The following is a 21,557-nucleotide window of genomic DNA, read 5'->3' on the forward strand; positions in this document are numbered from 1 at the left end:
TGTATCTATACATTTTCCAAATCAGTGAAATCAAACTTACTTTCTGTCATGGTTGCTACCAGTGACAATTAAAACACGATTCAGTTTTTTTAGGCTTAGGCTGTATTTGAGTTTGAGTTTGAGTTTATTTGTAACAACAACATATGTACAGGAAAGTTTGAATACATGTTTATACATCAATATTAATACATAGCACATGTAACTGTCTATACGACGATCTAAACAAAACATATTGAATATAATCTATAATATATAATTGATAAATGATTATGTAATCTAAAACTATTAATCTAAAAAAGAGCTACAATATGGCAATGTTGCACACAATGAGGTTGCTAAAAGAACCAGGAGGTAGCACAGGCGCTAGAAGGTGTTGGTCCTTTTAAACACGTATTACATAATGAACTATTGAAATACATTTAAAAATACTGTTATAACATTATTGGTTTGTAGTACCATTGTCTATACAGAGTTAATGTGTTTTGCTAAATTACTTCGGAAATTTTTCCTGGTATTAATACTCCTTAATTTTTTTGGCAAAGCATTCCACAATTTCACTCCTGGTTCAAAACCACTAAATATGTACAATTCAGTGAAATACTTGTCGCAATAGTTTTACCAAAGAAAAAATAAAGCAACGACCGATTGTCATAAGTTTCGGGTAATAGTTACCGTTAGTACATTGTTAACTAGAACTGCCGAGAATTTGAACATCCAGTTATGATTCTTTCAGAAGTTATGCATTCATAAAGATGGTAAACCCGCCGAAAACAGCATGTCGCAAATTAATAGTTTTGCCGATATGTTACTGTTATGCAAATGAAAGCATGATCTTTTTTCATTAAAACTTGTTCTAAGGCAAATCAAGCCATTTGTCTATACATTAGAATGAAAAGAAATATAATTGAAAACTATTCAGTTAAATTATTTTACAGGTCAAATTTGTCGCAAAGGCCTGTGAAACATACGTTACCATGATTTCAAGTTCTCCTTTAAAACATTCCCTGGGGTTGAAATTGTGAATTATCCGTCCTAAAAACTTAAAAAATGTCTCGTCCAATGCTGTAAACAATAGTTGTGCCACCTGGTTATCTGCTGCAGAGAAAAAGCTTCAAGCACTTACATGTTTCAGACCGTATGGTTAAGAAATGAAACATACATTACCACCGCTATGGAAAATTAAAAATGAAAATGTTACAAGGAAGATACCAAACATAGGCATACGGTACCCCAATCTCTCCACTGAGTTTTCAATTATGAGTCATTACTAATCGCTTGAAAAAGTCACATCGAAGGTCAGATGTAACTTACGTTACCGAAACATACGTTACCCCCGAAAAAATAATCTTAATTAGATTCACTAACATTGCAACCATTCATCGATAAAAAGTGGTATCTAGAGTCATCTTACTCCGTAGTTGCTTAGAAACAGTCCTTGCGACAAAATGACGCATCACGTTGACGAATCACAAGGAATGGACTGCACGAGATCTTTCTCAGTATATGAGCGAACGGTATATATATTTTCAAAGTCATGTTTAGCGTAATTACATTCAAATATTGGTACTTTTTTACTATAAGCAAGTACTTTGGTGTTTGTTTTGTCGAGGAAAATAACAAGTTTACATCTCACTCAGATATTTATACAACATTAAGGAACCTAAACATAGGGTCAATATTGTAACGTAGGTTTCACTTAAGGTAACGTAGTTTCAATTTTACATCTGCATGTACACTGTCGTACTTTTCACCAAAGCTTTATCCTAAAAGAGACTAATATCCATAAATAAACAGATGAAAAGCATATTTCAATTTTAGGCTTGTACTAACCATTCTTTTTGGCAATAATCATTGTTAATGAGGCCCTGAATACATTGGTAACGTATAGGTTTCAATCACTCTAAATCAATCCAATATGTACGTTAATGATATATATGAATGATGAAAATAATGGTTTTCATTTTAATTATCATATCATTTACTTCAAAGTTATAGTGATTGTAGCCTACCAAATTCATTATGTGACACTTCATTCCTTGTAATTACAGGTAACGTAGGTTACGTAATTACGTAAGAATATCTTATTTCTGATTTGCAGTATGGATTTTCTTATTTCTCTGTTAAGGGAATCTTATCATTACTCCTTGGGTTCCAAGAGGTCAAAATGGGAAAATCAAGAGCAAAGATTCAGGCCGATTACTGAAGAAGGATACAGGAAAAGATTGGAGAAGAAGCCTTCCTTCCTCTCTTAAAGAAGTGAGTGAAAATATTTACTCTTCATGGAGTGAATATAAAAAAGAGTGAATTTAGAGTAAAATTTGAATGAATTTTGAGTGAAAAGAGTTCATTTTCACTCATTTTGGGGTTAGCTCAGGGATCACTCGAAAATTTAGGAGTGGTCCCTGAGGTCACTCTGAAGAGTGAAAATGAACGTTTTCACTCTAGATTCACTCTTTTTTTTATTCACCCCATTAAGAGTGAATACTTTCACTCGATTTTTTTAGAGAGTAAATCCGAGAAACAACGTGTAAAAAGTATTACGTTCCTGTAGAAAATCTTAAGAATTGGGAAAAACAAGAGCGCAGAAAAAAAATGAAAGAGTTAAAAAACACGGAGCCTTCGGCAAGAAAATAAAAGAAGACTTAAACCGATCTCAGCAAAGGGTGAATGAAGGTGATAATGTCGACTTGATTGACAAGGATTGATAAGGAAATTGCTAATGATGTATTCTTATGTATGCTTTACAATGAAAGGTACTGGATAAAAGTGTTGGCTTGTATATGAAATTGAAAGGATGAAATGTATGTAAATTTTCTTGTTTATACACCGAAAATCATCCATAAAAAATTCTACCCAATCTAACTCTTCCGAGATATTAATGAAAATTTGAAGTTTAATTAAGAAAATGGAAGAAAGCGTCATACTAACGCTCTTATACCAACTTTTATATCATTTCACTATAATACAACTCTCCACTTTTGCATTATTCTCTCCTACACTGGCTCTTACCCAGAATACCTTTTATTGAAAGTTGCCTTTTGCAGAAAAAGACCAGATTGTGAGTTTACAGTTGTCTTTTACAATGATGTAATATACATTGAAGACATTTTATATCTATGTAATGGAAATAGAAGAATTGCAATTTGTTCTTCTGAAATTTCTATGCCTTTTCCATTGCCTCCCCCCCCCCCCCAAAAAAAAGGGGGGGTATCCAAATTATGAAAGGTGCGCCTTTTTGTGTTTATCATTTTTGTCTTTATAGACTAGTGCATGTGTCATATGTCAGTTATACTCTCAATCTAAAACCGTGAGAAAGCTGTCTATTTACGTAACCACTCTTAAATTGTTTATAATTCTGTATGTTGTGACCATTACCCAATCTAGCATTATTGTTGCTTAAAACTTACAGATTTCTTGGCACATTATTGAATAATGTGCCAAGAAATCTGTACGTTTTAAGCAACAATAATGCATGGTTTGTTCATTAATGAAACTCGTGATAATCATGCATTATTAATCATAAAGCAGTGCTTGTGTTTGCATTTTAAACTTCATAGGCTCGCTGTGATTTATTTCACATTTTTCACTCTTATGCCTGATATACCTTATTGGTGTCTTTAATATGCTAAACAGTTAAGTACTGACCAGCTTGTGCTCTCACACTGTGCAATGTTGTTTAGCGATATATCGTTCCTTTTTAATGCACTTTCCAATGCATCTCCACTTTCGAGTGATTAATATTTCAATCTGGAAACATTTGAAACATACGTTACAATTGTTTATAATACACACTGATACATTTTAGGGGTTCTTGACAATGTCTTTTGTGACTCTTATATAAATGCATTCCTTTGGTTTTAAACAGGGCACTTCAACATGTAATTTTTCAGTGAAACTCATAATATTTAGACAAAATAAACTCTTGAAATTTGAATATTTTATTCCAATTTTCATTTTAGGCCAAATGTATATACTATAAGGACGATAACATCAGACGACAATTAAATAAATCTGCTTCCAGAAGTCCTGAAGGTCTTGCAACGCTTGTACTCTTGATATTTATTAGAACTCTTTAAATTTATCTTCTTTTTTAGTGTTTAATATATTTATGTAACATACGTGACTCATATACGTAACAAACGTTACCAAGGTTTAAACAGTCACATTTTCATTTGTTATATGGTGACTGGGATTGTTTGAAAATATGTGTAGGACAAATCCATCTAAAATCATTTTGCAGTTTTCTGAAAGTTCTATGTGTACGAATAAAAAAGATATAGGAAACAATATAACTTTACATAGTTAACAACCTCCATCATATCTATCAATATCTTAATTCACGGTTACAGTAACTCATCAAATGAATGAAAAATATAGCAGGCACATTGAAATAAGAATGGTCATATCTTCGAAACTATCCACCAATAGAAGGATAGTTGCATTGTCCATCCCTAAACAGAATGAATATGGTCAAAGAAAAATAAGCGCAGTAACGTAAGTTACAGTGGTGAAATTTTCATGTTCAGCTTCAAATTTCGGAACATAAAAAAGTTTGCAACATTTGTTGCTCATTTTTGTTTAAGTTGAAATTCAATGTATCCTCTAGCAATTTTTCGTTGTCGGAATGTTTTTGAGAAAACTTTATTTTTTCAAAATTTCAAAACCTGAATTGTACATTTTTAATGGTTTTGGGCCTCCTATATAAGAAAGTGAGAGTTGGCCATACATAGTTTTGCATTTTGGTAGATAAAGCAAGCCTTCTTTTTTACCCCTTGTTGAATAAGAATGTTCGATGTTTTGACAATATTCTACTAGATCATGTGGCATATTTCCCTTTGATGAATCAAATATAAATGTACACGATGTAAAGTTTATGCAGTTCAAATACATCCATTACTCCCAGTTTTTGAAATAGGGGATCAGAAGGTGTTCTGAGTGGACTGAAAGTGATAGCTCGCATGGCCATTTTCTGACTAAGACGAAGGCAGTGTAGATAAGATTTGCATGTACTCCCCCACACTTCAATTCCATATGTTATGTTGGACTGGATAAAGGATTTGTAAAGTAGAATAAGTGTATGTTGGGGGACACAGTGTCGTAATTTAAACAGAATACCAACCTTCCGTCTTACACATTTATTTACAGCTTGTATGTGACTTTTCCAAGTCAAATGACTATCAATGCATATTCCAACAAAAGATGCCTCATTCACTCTACTAATGACATTATCTGATAGTTTCATTGTTCCTTTTACAGTAACTTCCCATTTTCTACTTTTTACAATCATATAATTTGTCTTTTTCAAATTAATTGTTACTTTATTAAAATTGCACCAGTCTTGAATTTTCCCTAAATGCAGATTAATAATCCCATGTCAACTTCCCTCTGGCCAACATTGAATGTATGAAATATATTTGAATCGTCAGCAAATAGTCTATATCTAAAAAGAGAAGATTCCTTTTTTCCCCTTTTTTGTTGTTGTTGCCATCAATATAAGAAGGCCTATATCAAGTAGGCCTATCCTTACATCGGGATGAGGCAAACGCCATGAGAACGTTATCATCTTTTAATATCACTAAAGAATGATAATGATAAGAATAGTAAGAAATCATTGTAAAGAGTTTAAAAAAAAAACACAATAAACGATTATGAACCTCAGAAGAATCGTAGACCCCTATACTCCTTTTAGCAATTAAGCCTTTGTACCGGTAAGCAAATACGTGTATTCCGAATTCTTTACATTATTTTTCAGAAAAAAAAAAACATCTGAAAGAAATCAGGTATATAACTTGTAAGCAGAGTACACACCTTGCATTATTGAATACAGTTAGGACCCTATCTCTCAGTAGTGGTCGTAGGCCTACTCTCTAAAAAAAATCGAGTGAAAATATTCACTCTTAAAAGAGTGAATACAAAAAAGAGTGAATTTCAAGTGAAATTGGAGAGCATTTTGAGTGAAAATGTTCATTTTCACTCATTTTGGAGTGACGTCAGGGATCACTCCAAAATCTTCTAGTGATCCCTGACGTCACTCCAAAATGAGTGAAAATGAGCATTTTCACTCAAAATTCACTCCAATTTCACTCGAAATTCACTCTTTTTTGTATTCACTCTTTTTAGGGTGAAAATTTTCACTCGATTTTTTTTAGAGAGTATACAATCATTATGATTATCAGTCATTCTAACATGACTTGGCCATGCATGTCTGCATTGTCTGCCGTGTTACACTGCAGATTGATCCGATATTCGTGACTGCTCTAATATAGGTCCTACTGCTAGCTCCCATCATTCCATTTCTTAAGTTAAATGCATCTATTTTTTTTTATAACTGCCCATTTGTAAGCTATATTGGCAGACATGTGGAGCCATATCTTCACCTCCGTACCATACCTGTATTGAAAAAGTAAATGTGAAAATATTTCATTTTCTTTACATTATCTTTAATCGCCTTTTTCTCTTCGATTTGCCTTCTGAATTGATGACATCTCAACTTATTCAGCACCCCTGACTGTTTTTTTTTTTTATCAGTCACAAATATAATTCTTCTCGAGCAACTGATAGGAGATTAGGCCCCGCAATTATCATTGCAAACATATATATTCGGTCATTGTTCTTTTATCATTTTTTTTTCATTTGATCTTATTTTAATTCCATTTCATTTTACTTTATTTTATTTCATGTCCTTTACTCACAAGGCTTCATATTCAATTACGAATGTTTTGTTGGTTGATTTAATCATTTATTTGTTTTCTATCATGCGCTTGCCTTCATTTTTGCTTCAGATTCTTGTACGTCTACGGTGCGCGAGCAGGCGTTGATTGTCGCATCATCGGGGGTTTCATCCACAGAACTCTTTTTGTGGTTTCATCTCACCTTCTTGTCGCGAAAGTTACTGTATGCAGCGCGTGCACACTTTCATCAGATTCTACACTAATCTGTGATGAAAATACAGAGCCAATATGTCAAAGATACGACTCATAAATATTATTTGATTAAATTGCTGAACAAATTAAAGAAAATTGATAAATATATTTACGATGAAATAAATAATTTCACTGGCACAGTACATTTCTATAAGTGCAAAAACATTTAAGTTTGATTTACGACCCACAATCTCTACAGACAGCCACAAAGTCGGCCACACAGAGGGGAAGCCACCATGGCGGAAAACAAAGACAGGTTTGAAACCACCATAATGTTATTTGTCGTTAAGTTCGATTCTCATGAGTATAGGGATTGAAGTATTACAGTTACGTGCTTCGTACTAACTTTGTTTTAGTTTCACTGACAGTTCATTAAGTTTGTATTTCAGAGGGTTGAACTGGGAGGTATTCATAATGCAATGGTCACTCGCGTCATCAAATGCTTGAGGCTACGATAAAACTGTGGTCCGACGCCTTGAAACTTGCGTTAGTATAACAACATAGCCATGTGTGTGTGTGTGGACGCCGGGCATGTGTGTGTGTATCTGTATTGTATGATCATCAATCACGTAGTGTGTACAGATCCATTTTATTTAGACTAAAAAGGCGCTAGTGTACTTTCGCACCTGTTTGTCAAATGACCTCCAAACATGCACAAACTCACTCTAGTTATTCAGTAACCTAAATACTTGCATCTGAGTGAGATTCAAGTCCAGTAGAAATTGAATTTTCACCATTTTGTCACTTATATCCTTCTCGGAATAATCTCGATCGCAGCTACTCGCTCGGCGATAACTGCGTTGCATGCTAGGAGCAGACAGCGCAGCACGATGTACAAAACACACGGCAACGCAGCAGCGAGCACTGCGATTAATCTGAATGTAGCTATCTCACAGTGACCACGGCAAGTTTTTCTATGGTGTCTTTAAAAAGATAACACTTTCCACCTTTCTCTTGGTTTCTACCGAGTCGCGGCATAGCGATTTAGGATTGGGGTTGTTCATAGTGTGTTTGTGTTTGTGTGTGTATTTTGTTTTATATACAAACTTCTTGATTTATCTTAATCTACCTTGATGTTGAATCAAGGTAAATCAAGAATTTTTTATTTGATATTGACAATGTAGAATTTATGTTGCTATGATTAGTGTGTACAGTGTACTAGTAGGCCCTATTAGTGTTATTTTGCAATGAAATAATTTGTATATTAATGTTCATATGAAAAAGATAGAAAAATAAAAGATTGACAAAGACAAAAAAGGTGTGTGTGTGTGTGTATATATATATATGTATATATAATTGGTGTGAATGAAAGACGATTGTGAAAATGTGATAAGACAAGTGTGAAGAATATAAGGGAAAGGCTAGGAAAAGGGGGAAAGGAAATAAAAGAAAAAGAACTCTAGCAGGCTAGTGTATCAAAAAATGAAACGAAAGGTTTACAAAATGGAGAGTTCATTAAAAGAAAAGAGGAAAGCAGTTACTACAAAGAAATACAAATTGAAAACAAAAATGAATCAAACCTGGATGAGAGCAAAGATGAATATGAAGACAAGAAAGAATTATACAGATTGAAAAGGAAATAAAGGGAAAAAGTAATTATTAGAACGACATGTAAGAAAAAGATTGGAGAGGATAGAGAGGAAAGGCCCTCGTAGTTGGAGGGAAAAACAACCCATGAAGGAAACAAAAAACAGGCAGAAAGTAGATCTATACAGTTGAGTTAAAAAGGAAATTGAGAAAGATAGAGAAGAGAAAAATCACAAAGAAACGATTGTCAGGAAGGAATGGGGAATACATTCTACATGAAAATAGCATACACTCGCGCGCGCGCTCATTCAACCGCCGTCATGAAGCTACAACCGCTAACGGAAGACTTGGCCGAGGACAAGAAATTTTTTTTTTTAGCTTTTCAACGACACCATACAAAAAGCCGCTGTGTCGCTACATTCAGACCAATACGTAAACTGTGCTTGTGTACAGAGCAGAGCAGCAATTCCAGCGAATAGCGATCAAGATTTTCCAACGATTTTCCGACACTTGTAAACGCTAAAAGTGTAAAAACTTAACGTATATTCGACTTTGGAGACTCAGATGGAAGTATTTTAGGTTACTGAATAACCAGGGTGAGTTTGTGCATGTTTGGAGGTCGTTTGACAAACAGGTGCGAAAGTACACTAGCGCCGACTAAAAATTCTAGTTATTTATAACTCGACAGAGCGACTTGCACTGCATTTGCCATGTAAAGCATATTATTATGATATAATAGGGGTCTCATACGCCTCCATCGCAGCAGGCGACCGGCGAGGGAGGGAGGCGTGGCGGGATACGAGGACGGGGGATCGCTGGGATGTGGGGGGGGGGGGTGGGGGAGGTGGAAAGGCATTGAAGCTGGGCCAAGGCGATTGCGGCAAGGCTGCAAGGCCAGATAGCGGATAGCTACTAGACCTGTCTATAGATCTACTAGAGTAGCGCGTAGCGAGCGAACCCAGCTTGCGGCAGGTTAAGGCTTTTTCAAGGGTATTGTTCTATTGTAGTATTCTGTTAAAACGGGCAACAGAAATTATTATTCATTTTTTTTATTGGAAGAGGTGCCATACCAAAGGCCTCTTGACACTGCTTCACAATTTTGTATGGTGGAAAATTTCCCTAGTCGTAATAATCAATTTTTATGTAGAAAATTTGCAACCACCAAGAGAACCTGGTTTGTGGCAGGGGGGTCCAATTTGCGGCACCCCAAACAAAAATGTCCCCTGATATCTTCAAACATTAAAATTTTGCAAAAACCAAATATTTTTTGATGGTCCAACTAGTTTTCAGCTTGTTAGAACACTTTATTTGGATTCATTATCTCGATCCTTCATGATTTTATAGTTTTTCAAGATTGAATGCATTTCATCAATTTGCACCCATTGTGACATGTAAAATAGCGCTAAAATGTGTAAATCCCATAGGGGTGCTGCAAACCTGACCCATCCCTGACATTGTGGTCACTGTTGCAATCCTCAAATCTGACAAAGGAAATGAATTTTAGAATATTTAACACAGTCACAGGAGGAATCCTTACCATGCCAGGCCTCTTTTGATATTAAGATTTTGTATAAAGATGAAAACATGGGATGATGGTGGTTGCCTAGCAACAGAACAAAATCTTAACGTTTCTTTAAGAAAGTCATACTTTTTTAAAAACAGAGTGACACAGACGGTTTAAATTAGAATTATGAAGGCCATCATCTGAGTTATTTCACAATTTTGGTATCAAAAGAAAGCTCTTCAATTGCTGTTGAAATAAAACAATTTAGAAAAAAACTACCCTTCTACTTTTGAAGATATGGTGAGATATTCGTAGGGGTGCCGCAAACTGGAGCCCTGCAGCAAATTGATGCCCCTACTTTATCTTTGGGCAAGTGATGGGACTAGAAACTCGCAGAGCTTTTTTTTTGACAATTTCACATTTTATTTTTAGATGGTGCATTCTGCTGCAGTGCTTGTGCAGGTGCATAATAAATGTAAAATAACATAATGATTTATGTCATCAATCATCATATTTTGGTGGATATGTAAAATAAGTTGATTCAAACGTGCATGCCACTATCACACAATTTTGAGGTCACATAAGACTGCCATTACCGATGTTAATCATGAATGAGGCTACAGTGTGTATAAATTGTAAATTTGAAGATCCATGGCATGCTACCAGTCAACCCACAATACAGATTTTGTAGGTATGCCAGTTTTTATGCAATTTAAGACTGTATTTCAATTTTCAATCATGGTTAAACATGGCGTTACTTAAAGGACAAGTTCACCTTCATAAACATAAGGATTGAGAGAATGTAGCAATATTAGTAGAACACATCATTGAATGTTTGAGGAAAATCGGACAATCTGTTCAAAAGTTATGAATTTTTGAAGTTTTTGTGCAGTAACCACTGGATGAGAAGACTATTGCAGTGTGTGAATAACTTAGATGTCACATGCGTACAACAATATAAGGAAAATATAAAGAGAATTTCACAAAATTTCATCTTTTGAAAAAAGTACACATTCCCCAGACTCGTTACCGACATATGTTATGGGTAATATAAATTTATTCCCCCTGCCTTTAGAAAGTGGCAAGTCAAGTGCTCTTTTATTATGCGAAAAAAAGTGAAAATATGTTGAATTTTCTTTACATTTGCTTTAAACTGTTGTACGCATTTGACTCACAAGCTGTAGTAGTCTCCTCATCCAGCGGTTCCAACACAAAAATTTTAAAAATTCATAACTTTTGCATCGATTGTCCAATTTTCCTCAAACTTCCACTGATGTGTTCTACTAATATTGTTGCATTCTCTCAATCCTTATGTTTATGAAGGTGAACTTGTCCTTTAAATTCAACTGCTCTTGGCAAACATTTTCAGAATTTCAGATTTCATGTCCTTGTGTTTTTATGTTGAAAATGGCTTGAGCTTTCAAGGTTGCAATGATGGGTATAAAATGTCCCTCCTTGAATCGAATCATAATTGGTAGGTTGTGTGATTTGTTTCAGTGGATCAGGCAGCTTGAAGGATGATCGGCCAGAAGGTGCCAAAACCCCATCTGATGGTGAGAAAGCGGAGGAAAGGAAAGAAGAGTCGCAGGTAGAGCAGAAAGAGGAGAAGGAGGTGGAGAAGGCAGCAGAGAAGACAGATGAAGTTGACACTGATGAGCAGAACAAAGCCAAAACGGAAACCACTCTATCCACACAGCCATCTGACGATCCGGAGCCAATGGAGGTGACAGAAACTCAAACAGAGGCAATTCAGGTCAGTATCCTCTGTGAAGTCAGGTTATGACATGCAAGAAAAGCAAATACTCAGTCACCCAGATAATGTAGACTTTCAGTAAATAAACCTTTCAATGTATTTTAAATTCTTGCAACTATTTCTATGTAATTGAGCAAAGTTTGTAACCCTATTTGAAAAGTGTACTTTTAGCAGTAATATGCACAAAAACTCTTGGGTAGTTGATGTCGTGTGTTATGCAATTAATTTATATTTAAGTGTGTGTTTGTGATTATCCATATATATTCCCATATATATACACATAAAGTGATGTTTGTAAAACATAAATAGAAAGATAGCAAGTCACTGTCAAGCTATTCATCTATGTACATTGACATGACACAGGTTCAGGAGTCAGTTGAGATGAGTGTCGTGGAGCAAGCCACCGGTAAGGGGGAGGAGGAGGAGGAGGAGGAGAAGCAGCGAGAGGAGGAGGTGAGGGAAGAGGAGGTGGTGGAGGAGGAAGAGAAACCGGCAGAGCCAGCGATGGAGGAGGAAGTCCTGATGGAGGTGGAGAACAAGGAAAACATCTCTGAAGCTGTGATGGCCATGGAGAGTGGTGACACTAGTCAGGGGGAAGAGAGTATAGAAACGACAGGGGGAGATTATTGCTACTGGTGAGATTTTATAGTCTGGTCCTATCTAATCACTGTGCTCTTTCGGGTACAGTCAGCCTCCATATCAGCCATTAGCAGCACGGCTAGCACTTCAAACAATGACGCATTGCTAGCCAATCATGGGCCTCTCCTGTGTGCAACTAATCCTCACGTGCGCTATAAAGCCGCCTGCACAGTACTCTCTCTACAGTGTTTACCTGATGAAGGCTAGCAGTTGCAGCTGAAATGTTTCAACACTCTTCATTTCGTACATTGTGTATCACATGCAGCCTATTTCAGAATACAATTGTTAGGGCGTGACCCATCATCATGCAAAATTCTATCTGACTACTGCTGATTAGGAGGGCACTATAGGAATGAAAGTTGTGTACTGTGATCAAATTACATTACCACTTTGATCTCAAAATACTCCAAAATAGCTCAATATCCTAGCAAATCACATCAGCCATACAAGTTTCGTGATAGACCATTTTGATGTATTGCGAGAAAATTCAAAATGCTGAAAGATTAATTTTGAGCTTTGTCCCGAGTAGTGTGATTGAATGAAGAATGAATCTAAAATTGTCTGACTATTATCCAAATGTCAAGAAAAATATGTATGAATCTATCTCAAGTTGTTGGTGATAGAAATGACTAGTTGTTTGAAAGTAATTCTTATTTTTCGTTTGAACTGTTGTTGGGTCTGATGTTGTCTATCAGTTTGTCATTTGACAGGAATCCATGTGACCTGTTTGTATAACTGAATTTGAGATGACAATAATGAAGAGATACAGAGAATGAAGATGTCACTTGTGTCTGTGATATTTCAGTGGAAAGGGCAGGGCTTTTGAGGACGTTGAACTTCAGTGTACACAGTGTGCTAAGTGGTTCCACAAAGCTTGCATCACAACGGTCAGTGTAGTGTAAGTATAATCTTCATGTTTCGTCTATATTGTGTCAGTATTCCACAGTATGACAATTATGCACTGTCTAGTATGGGTAAATTTTATGTCAACTGCAGTCCTTTAGAATTCAATCAATTTTCATTGTGGAGAGCCATGCAGGGCCTTAGAAGTGCAGGTTATTGTAAAAATGACAAATCAAATGTATGTTTTGAGTTCTAAGGCCACAGTTGAGGGGCAAAATTGATCACTGATTTGATGCAGTAAGATAGATCTTACTGCTATTCGCTCCGTGTTTGTAAATATGTTAAACTTTGACTAAAATATTTAACAAGGGTCTTGGGCAGAATGACATGTCATGCTGTATTTCAGATCATATACAGTGAAATTAAAGAAACATCTCAATATACACTTCAAGTTAAATTTGATTCTGAGATAAAACCAACTGCATTCATGTACCTTAACTAACCATCTTTTCTTTTCTCATTTTGTTTTGTTGTTGAACCCAACAGAAATTCCTTGCCATATATGACAACCTACACTTTCACCTGCAAAAACTGCAATGCCAGCAAAATTGAAACATTCAGCAGAAAAGTTGCAAGTAAGTTTGCTGACTTGAAGCTTAGCATGGCGCACATAACTTAATCATCCTCGATTCATTGAGCAAAAGCATAGTGAGCAATGTTTTCAATATCATGGCTGCAGGATTTTTATAATCTCCCTTGTATGCCTGAGGTAGACATCAGCTATCAGTTTGTAGGAGTCTACAGTTTGTCATTATCTCATTGAGGCCCATATTGCACACCACATGTGGTTTTCTCACACCCCACATTCTGGCTTGATTGCCCTTTTCTCCAAACCTGACTTCACCATCAAGGAGCATTGAGAAATTTCCTACAAAGCATAGTTTCATTATACCAGGCTGCCCAAATTGTTCTTTCTGTTAAGTTTCCCATACTGGACTTTTTAGTAGTGCCTCTATGATCTGTCATAAGAGGGCTTTATCTTTTGCAACTTGCAGCTCTGCTTTGTCTTTCCTTCCTGAGAAAATACTTTAGCAGCACAGTACACATTTTATAGTGCACATAATTCTTGTGGAATTTGGAACATGGATTTTCGTCATTTTGCAATTTTTGTACTGCAATAGGGATAGATCTCAATAGCCCTTTTAGCCTTGATTCCTCTTTTCTTGCTAGTGTCTGAGTCACTGTCATATGTTGAGATTGACATTGTTCCTCTCTACATTGTGCAACCTGTCCTTGTCTTCTCTGTCAGATTTCCGAGAGCTGTGCCACTGTGCCCTGGCTAACCTTCTGGCCAAGCACAAAAGTGACGACCCCCCAAAGGTGCTCTTCTCCAAGGAAGCCGACATGATCCCCTTTATCGACACCCACTGGGAGCAGCTGACTCCTATGCCCCGCCGCACCACGGTCACTTGGCACGGGACCATCGTCAAGGCCATGGTGAGATGGCGGACAAGCACCAATCATTTGCACTTTATATCCTCACTATGACATTTTATTCATCTTTTGACCAGAATACCAGAAATCAGTAAAGTATAGCACTCCATCTTTGTGAGCTGAGGTTTTGCACTTAACATGGCATCTTCTCTGAGCATTACTTTGTTCATTCTATGCAAGAGTCTATGTAATTGCTAGAGTTTAACTTGTCACAGTGAAAGATGCTGGAGAGGCTGATACAATGGTTACGTACCAACGATGCGTTACAATTTATATATAATTAAATCACAATCAAGCCAGTGAGTAGTAAACTTTTTTTCTCATTGTAGTAAGCATCATTTATCATGAAAGCTTTGTTCCTCTGAGATGGAGTTCCTCTCTTTTTAATCATCCTGCTGTATGAATCATAGAAAGTTCATCATGCGAAGAAGTTAGGAAGCGAATACTTGCGTCAAATGGCTGTGATATATTGGTACAATAAAACAAAATGAAAGGAGAGCAGTTATGCATTGTCACTATTGATGTCAAATATGCTCTTGTTTCTCTTTCTCTGTATTTCTCTTAGATGAAAGAGGATGATGTTTTCATTTGTAAGGAGAAGCCAGATGACCCATCACAAAGCGAGGCAGAGTATCCCCTCTTTGGCTTAGTGGACCAGGTCAGTATCTCAACTGAAGAAAATGTCCTGCAAGTGCGGTGCAATTTGTTGTTGCTTTCACTGTGGCTGTAGTGATGCTGTACTGTCCTATCAAATTTTTCATCTGCTTTATGTGTTCATACATAATAAAATCTATGTTGGAAGTGCATTATTCACTTGGACTGGAGTTTGACAGAAATGAATTAGACAGTGTGTAGATACATTGCTGAAGATCATGCTTTTCTTGTCAGCTCACCAAAATTCACTTACTGCAAAGCGTCCATGTTTTTGTGCGATTAATTTTCGTGCTGAGCGACTCAAAAACATATTCGCAGGTTGTTGAATTCACGCTGCACGATTGTCAACCCATTTATTATGTGCAGAGAAAATAGTGAAGATGTTTTCACAGGTTTTAGAATTCGCGCTAGCCCAAAATAGCATGAAATGCATGAAAATGAATGCACCACGAAAATTTGTGCTTTTACAGTCCGTTAATATTTGTGTATACAAAATCTTGTGGCGGTTCAATCAATGTCATTAGTTTTCCCTGTTAGCTTATTGTATTGCATTAGAGACCCGCACATTTCAGTATAAGCACCAAGAATATACTCAGAGGTTGAATCTGAATCAGGTAAATCTGAGCCGTCCTTTGTGTATGAATTGTGAGTAATGAGTGTTTCCTTTTACCGTTATCTTCTCTTTCTTTGATCTATCTCATGAATTCAACAGGACCTGTCCAAAATCAGCCCAATCTCAGAGGTCAAGCTAGGAAGTAGCCTTAAGCTGGACAACTCGCAAAAACTCAGCTCGTCTCTGAGCTCTGTCAATGGTGAGATACCAAGCATGCCAACACAATGTGCTTTCCACTAATAAGAGAATTTTGATATAAAAACATTCCATACAAAAAAACAAACACACAAGACAGAAAACATGCAGAAATTGAAGAAATGAATATCAGGTAGTTATATCACACAGACAAATAGTAAAATTTTAGCAGCATTGATTCAGTAAATGAATGCATTGTTCTGTATGGCCTACCACTTACATTTGTCAGCTCAATCATATGAGGGATGTGAAATGTGTAGGACTACCTGATATTCTTGATGGACTCTGTACATAAGCTTATGTAAAATAGAGATTTGTCTCAGTTTTATGTGGAGAATATATAAGAGCATATCACATGTTATACACTTTTGATTTATACGCATAGTTGACTCTGTAAAATTGTTATTTCTTTTCCAAAGCAAGTGGAGCATAGTTTTAAGATGCTATCTCACACCCAAGACATGTCTTTTTTTTTGTACCGTGGTTGCCATAGTTACAAGAAGGATATAGAAGCCAATGATAACTCAATGATATTTGATAGCAAAGTGTTTGACAGTTCTTATTTGACACCACTTGTTCAGTTTCCCAAGCTGCTCTTGATGTCACTATGCAGTATTTGCTATGTGATACCTACATGGGCAAAGGAAATACATGACTTGTTATTCCCATCTACTGGTAAATAAAGAAATAAGGGTCAGTAGGCAACATTACTGTTCTTGTTCATTTTATATCGTGCTTCTATGTTTTCTTCAAAGGGAATTCCAATTTGTCAGCTTCCAACCGAATCAGCCGTAGTGCCAAGAGGAAAGGTCTAGAAAGCAGCCAGGGGCTGACTTCCAGTAAAAGAACAAGGAGGTAAAAGCAAAGTCCTATCAAGTACCAATGATTTATTAACATATTTAACAGACAAAAGAAAACGTAGTTATAATCATACAGGCACTCAATATTCTCAGCTGCTGTGTATTCTTTTTACCCATGCCGATGAAAATCAGCAGGGGGTTATTTATTTATTATTATTTTTTTTTAATCACAGTGCTGCTTCAGCTGCAATGAAGAAAGACAGATTTTATGTGTATTTTCACCTGGCAATATACAAAGTGGGTCTCCTGAAAAGGTCTTCAAATTGAATTGTAGGGAACTTGGCAGTTTCTTGAGTACACCTAATTACCAGAATTTTTTTTAGATAGTTGAATAGTAATCCTTGTGACATAACTTTGTATGTCTGTAGTCAGTACTGGTAAGCTCATATAGCTTTTGAACCTTCTGCTGTTTTGATCATACTTAACTGGATGACTGAATATGTTGTGTGAATTGTTACACATTTCTTAATGGCCAGTGAAGTACCTGCATCCCAAAAGTTACCCCCACACGGCTACCCCTTGGAGCACCCATTCAACAAGGACGGCTACAGGTACATCCTGACGGAGGCAGACCCCCATGCCCCCAGCAGTGCCTTCGAGGAAGACCAGTGGATCGGGAAGCCCATCCCTGCCCACCTCTACCGCATGGCTCTCAGCAAGGATGTTCTTCTTGCCTTGCATGACAGAGGTATATACATTAGTCCAGATTCTTTGGTGTTTATGCAACCAATATTCAGTTTTGCTTAGTACCTCCTTTGACTAGTGGTGCTCATTTCCAACAACATTTTGATTTATTACACATTCAGTGTCAGTTTGTAATTGGCACTTGACATTTTGATAAACTGTGCCACCTGGACTTTGGCAGTTGAAAACTATGAAATAGGAATATGTCACCAAATATTTTTTGGTTTTAGTGATTGCTAAAAATATAATTCACCCGGTTTCTCTCTTGGCAATTAACTTGAACATCTCGGGTAGGTCTCAAAGTATGACTGTCTGTGAAGTTTTGTTGTGCATCAATTATGCCACTCATATTTCAATGTGCATTAAAGCAAAGGAACTACTTCCCCAAATTGTTTGAATTAAACCTGAGTATGCTATGTGTTTAATTTTGCTATTTTTTTCATTCAGTCAGCCACTCTGTTCATATTGTTAGTCTTGCCAAGATGACAGAAATACCAGTTTAATTTCCTCATATCCTGTTTGCTCCATCTCTCCTCTGCCAGCGCCACAGCTTAAGATATCCGAGGACCGTTTATCGGTGACTGGTGATCGAGGCTACTGTATGGTCCGCTCCACCCACGGCGTGAACCGGGGATCGTGGTACTTTGAGGTCACGATAGACCAGATGCCTGAAGGGAGTGCCACGAGGCTGGGGTGGTCTCAGCCCCTTGGTAAGTCAGGGGTGGTGCACATTTTGATTACCTCAAAACCATGGAAATTAATGGTTATGACTGAAATGGAAGGCCAGTACTGCATCAATCATTGTGAATGAAAGGGGTTAGGTTTTTCTTTTAGATATGTGCGTGTGTTTGAGTCTGTTGATGGGAGAGATTGAACATATATGCTGACACTTGATATATTGGGATGTTTGAATGTGTTGATGGGAAAGGTTGAGCATATATGCTGACACTTCGATATATTTGGAGTCTTGGGACTATCAATAGCACAGTAAAGCAAAATGTTTCAACTGAGAATGCCATCCCGTGCTACAGCACATGCAAAAGCATCAACTATTACACTGGTGAAATCCCGAGTCCTGAACAGCTTTTATCATGTCTAAGATCTCATGGTGATTTTCAAGACATTTGAATATATTTTTTTCTTGTTACCTCCCTGTGTGTTTGCATATTTAGGCAACTTGCAAGCTCCTCTTGGATACGACAAGTTTTCGTACTCATGGAGGAGCCGGAAAGGGACGCGGTTCCATGAGAGCCGGGGGAAGCACTACAGTGAAGCCTACGGGGTGGGGGACACGCTGGGTTTCTACATACAGCTCCCCGATAAGACGGCCATTGAGCAGATCATTCCCCCCACCTACAAAGACAGGGTGAGTAAGATCCTCCTCACATTTTCCCACGTTTGTGTGTTTCATAATGATACCTGAGTCATAAGATATGATAGGAGATGACACATGAATATAAACAAAATACCATGTGGTAAATTTTAGTCAATCTTAATTAGCACAGGCTGTATATTATTTAGGAATGACGAGTGGAGTGGTTTGTGAACCAGCCAGAATCTGGAATCAAACGTTGTTATTGTGGAAAGAAAAGTGACCAAGAAATCAATGTTGAAGTAATATTTCTCACATTTGAGGGGTCACTTTGATCTACAAGCAGACCATATTTGATTAAGACCCTGTAGTGATGTTTGTAGATGAGGGTTCCACCCTTGATAGGGGCATGGGCCTCAAACTGTATGTAGAATGCATTAACTGTCTGCTCTTGGACCATGTGGTCATCACATATTTTGGTTCTTGTTCCGCACCCGTGAGGGTCACTTGGTTTCTGCACATTACTGTCAGTAGACGAAGAAATGAGGTTTGTTAAGATTTATATTTCAGTACAGTTTTTGCTGGAAGACTTGATAGTAACACAAGGCGTGAATCTCACCACCTTGCATTCAGTTCACTGCTCCAACAGTTTCATGACTCCTTTGAGTTGCTTCATGTAGCTTAAATGGCTGGCAGGCAGTTACTGTTGTCAGCTGCAGATGGAAGTTGGGGCCTCCCTTGTTTGAATTTTGAAGTCTTACTTGCTTTCCCGCTTCTCTTTCTTTCTTTTCAATGACTATATTTTTTTTTTCAAAGGCTCTCATTAAGTTCAAGAGTCATCTCTACTTTGAGGAGAAGGATCAGACATCAGAAGCAGAGAAGGCCCTCAAATCAACTCAAAACAGCAAGGTGGGTGTATTTAATATCGTGATGCTCTGTGAAAGTTAGATCTTTGATGCCATAAAGCCCTCCTATGGAGCCATTGTAACAACAATCTGGTCCAAATGAAATTGGCTGCATTTGCTCTGTGTACAGGATGACTTGTTCTCTCCCATCCTTCATTATGTTTTCTTTGTAAGATGTGACACATAGAATTCCCAAAGTTCACTGAAGACCAGGGGGTGGGGGGTTCATAAAGCTGTTCGTAAAGTTAGGAACAACTTAAGAACGACTGGTGATCAATTCTTGTGCTGAATTATGGAAATTCTGATAAGTAAAGTATATCAGAACTGACCACCAGTCGTCTTAAGTCGTTCGTAACTTTACGAACAGCTATATGAAACAGGGCCAAGGTATGTTGGAAAGAAAAAGCTTGTGTACTTGTGTAGGAAAGTGGGTGTGATTGATTCATTTAAGAAAAAAATAATAATAGTAATAATTCACAACATACACATCAGCAGTTGAATTGTTGATATATGCTTGTTTCAGTGCTGATTGTATGAAATACATTCATAATCCAGGTAGGTACAAGCAAGCAGTTGCTGTGCCACAATGGTTGTTATTTTAATGCTACCTATGCTGTCTTTATCTCCACACAGATAATTTTCTTCAAGAATGGCGAGAATAAGGGAGTGGCATATGAGAACCTGTACGAGGGGACCTACCATCCAGCGATCTCACTCTACAAACAGTGTTCCGTGAGTATCTCTAGAAGACACCCTTTGGGTTGACTCTCTCAAAACCACACCTTGAAACGTCATTGACACTGTGTGAGAGAGGGGTTTGTTAACCTGTAAAGTACTGGCACCCGGCCCATGGGGTTGTTGTGTTATTAAATGGATTTGTTCCTACAAGAATTCGATTAAGTTCTGGCCTGATGGGGCCTGACAAGCTGTGTACAGACTCTACAGACTGTCTGTTTAAATCCTGCTATGATGGTTTTGGGCGTATGTTGCCAGACATTTTCACAGGTCGGAAGTGTTGAAATCAGAAGCAATGGAAATACTGAGATAACAGTAAAATCTTTGCTCACTGCCCTTTCAATTTTATTTCAATCATTACAAGTGGATAGAGTCTTCTGAAGTATAATCTATTTGAATCTGAAGTGAATGTGAAATTCTATCCCACTAGATGTTACCATATTTGACTTCTTATTTGCAGCTCGTGACTACTATGTTCCAGATGATTGTTGGAGGCTCAGTATTATTATATTTCTTCTTTGTTCCAGGCAAGCATCAACTTTGGACCAGACTTCAAGTTCCCGCCCAAAGGGATCAGTGACTTCCGGCCGATCAGCGATCTCGCTTACCTTTCGGCTGTGGAGCAGACAATATCGGACATTCTCTTTCTTGTGGAGCACGAGAAGGACTACGAGATGGCAGCTCGCGGCATCCTCATCGACATATGAATTGGCTACAGGTGTATCGCTGAATTACTGCTGCTGCTTTGATAAGGAAGTCATTGGTATACCCGTACTTGATGTGAAACTGGTGAGGCATGGCTGAAAAGGGTCTTTTTATTCTGAACTCATATTTCATCCCTCAGATGTGAGCACGGCATAACTGTTCTGAAACAGGATGATAAACAAAACGTTGGAGGGATGTTGTCACACACAGC

The 21,557-nt window shown here is 37.3% G+C and overlaps 1 protein-coding gene across 1 annotated transcript; it reads left to right on the forward strand.

The window, feature by feature from the left end:
* The first annotated feature begins 7,159 nt into the window (after positions 1-7,159).
* LOC139736616 (set1/Ash2 histone methyltransferase complex subunit ASH2-like) lies at positions 7,160-21,348 on the forward strand. Its single transcript, XM_071647363.1, has 15 exons — positions 7,160-7,179; positions 11,452-11,707; positions 12,071-12,342; positions 13,152-13,244; positions 13,736-13,824; positions 14,499-14,686; positions 15,249-15,341; positions 16,050-16,149; positions 16,901-17,000; positions 17,482-17,693; positions 18,232-18,399; positions 18,862-19,055; positions 19,818-19,910; positions 20,540-20,638; positions 21,169-21,348. The coding sequence occupies exons 1-15, from the start codon at positions 7,160-7,162 to the stop codon at positions 21,346-21,348; spliced, it is 2,157 nt and encodes a 718-aa protein (XP_071503464.1).
* Positions 21,349-21,557: the final 209 nt, after the last annotated feature.

Source organism: Diadema antillarum, unplaced genomic scaffold, assembly GCF_040938485.1.
Source record: "Diadema antillarum isolate AM-2024a unplaced genomic scaffold, OU_Dant_1.0 seq00000658_RagTag, whole genome shotgun sequence".
Lineage (NCBI taxonomy): Eukaryota > Metazoa > Echinodermata > Echinoidea > Diadematoida > Diadematidae > Diadema > Diadema antillarum.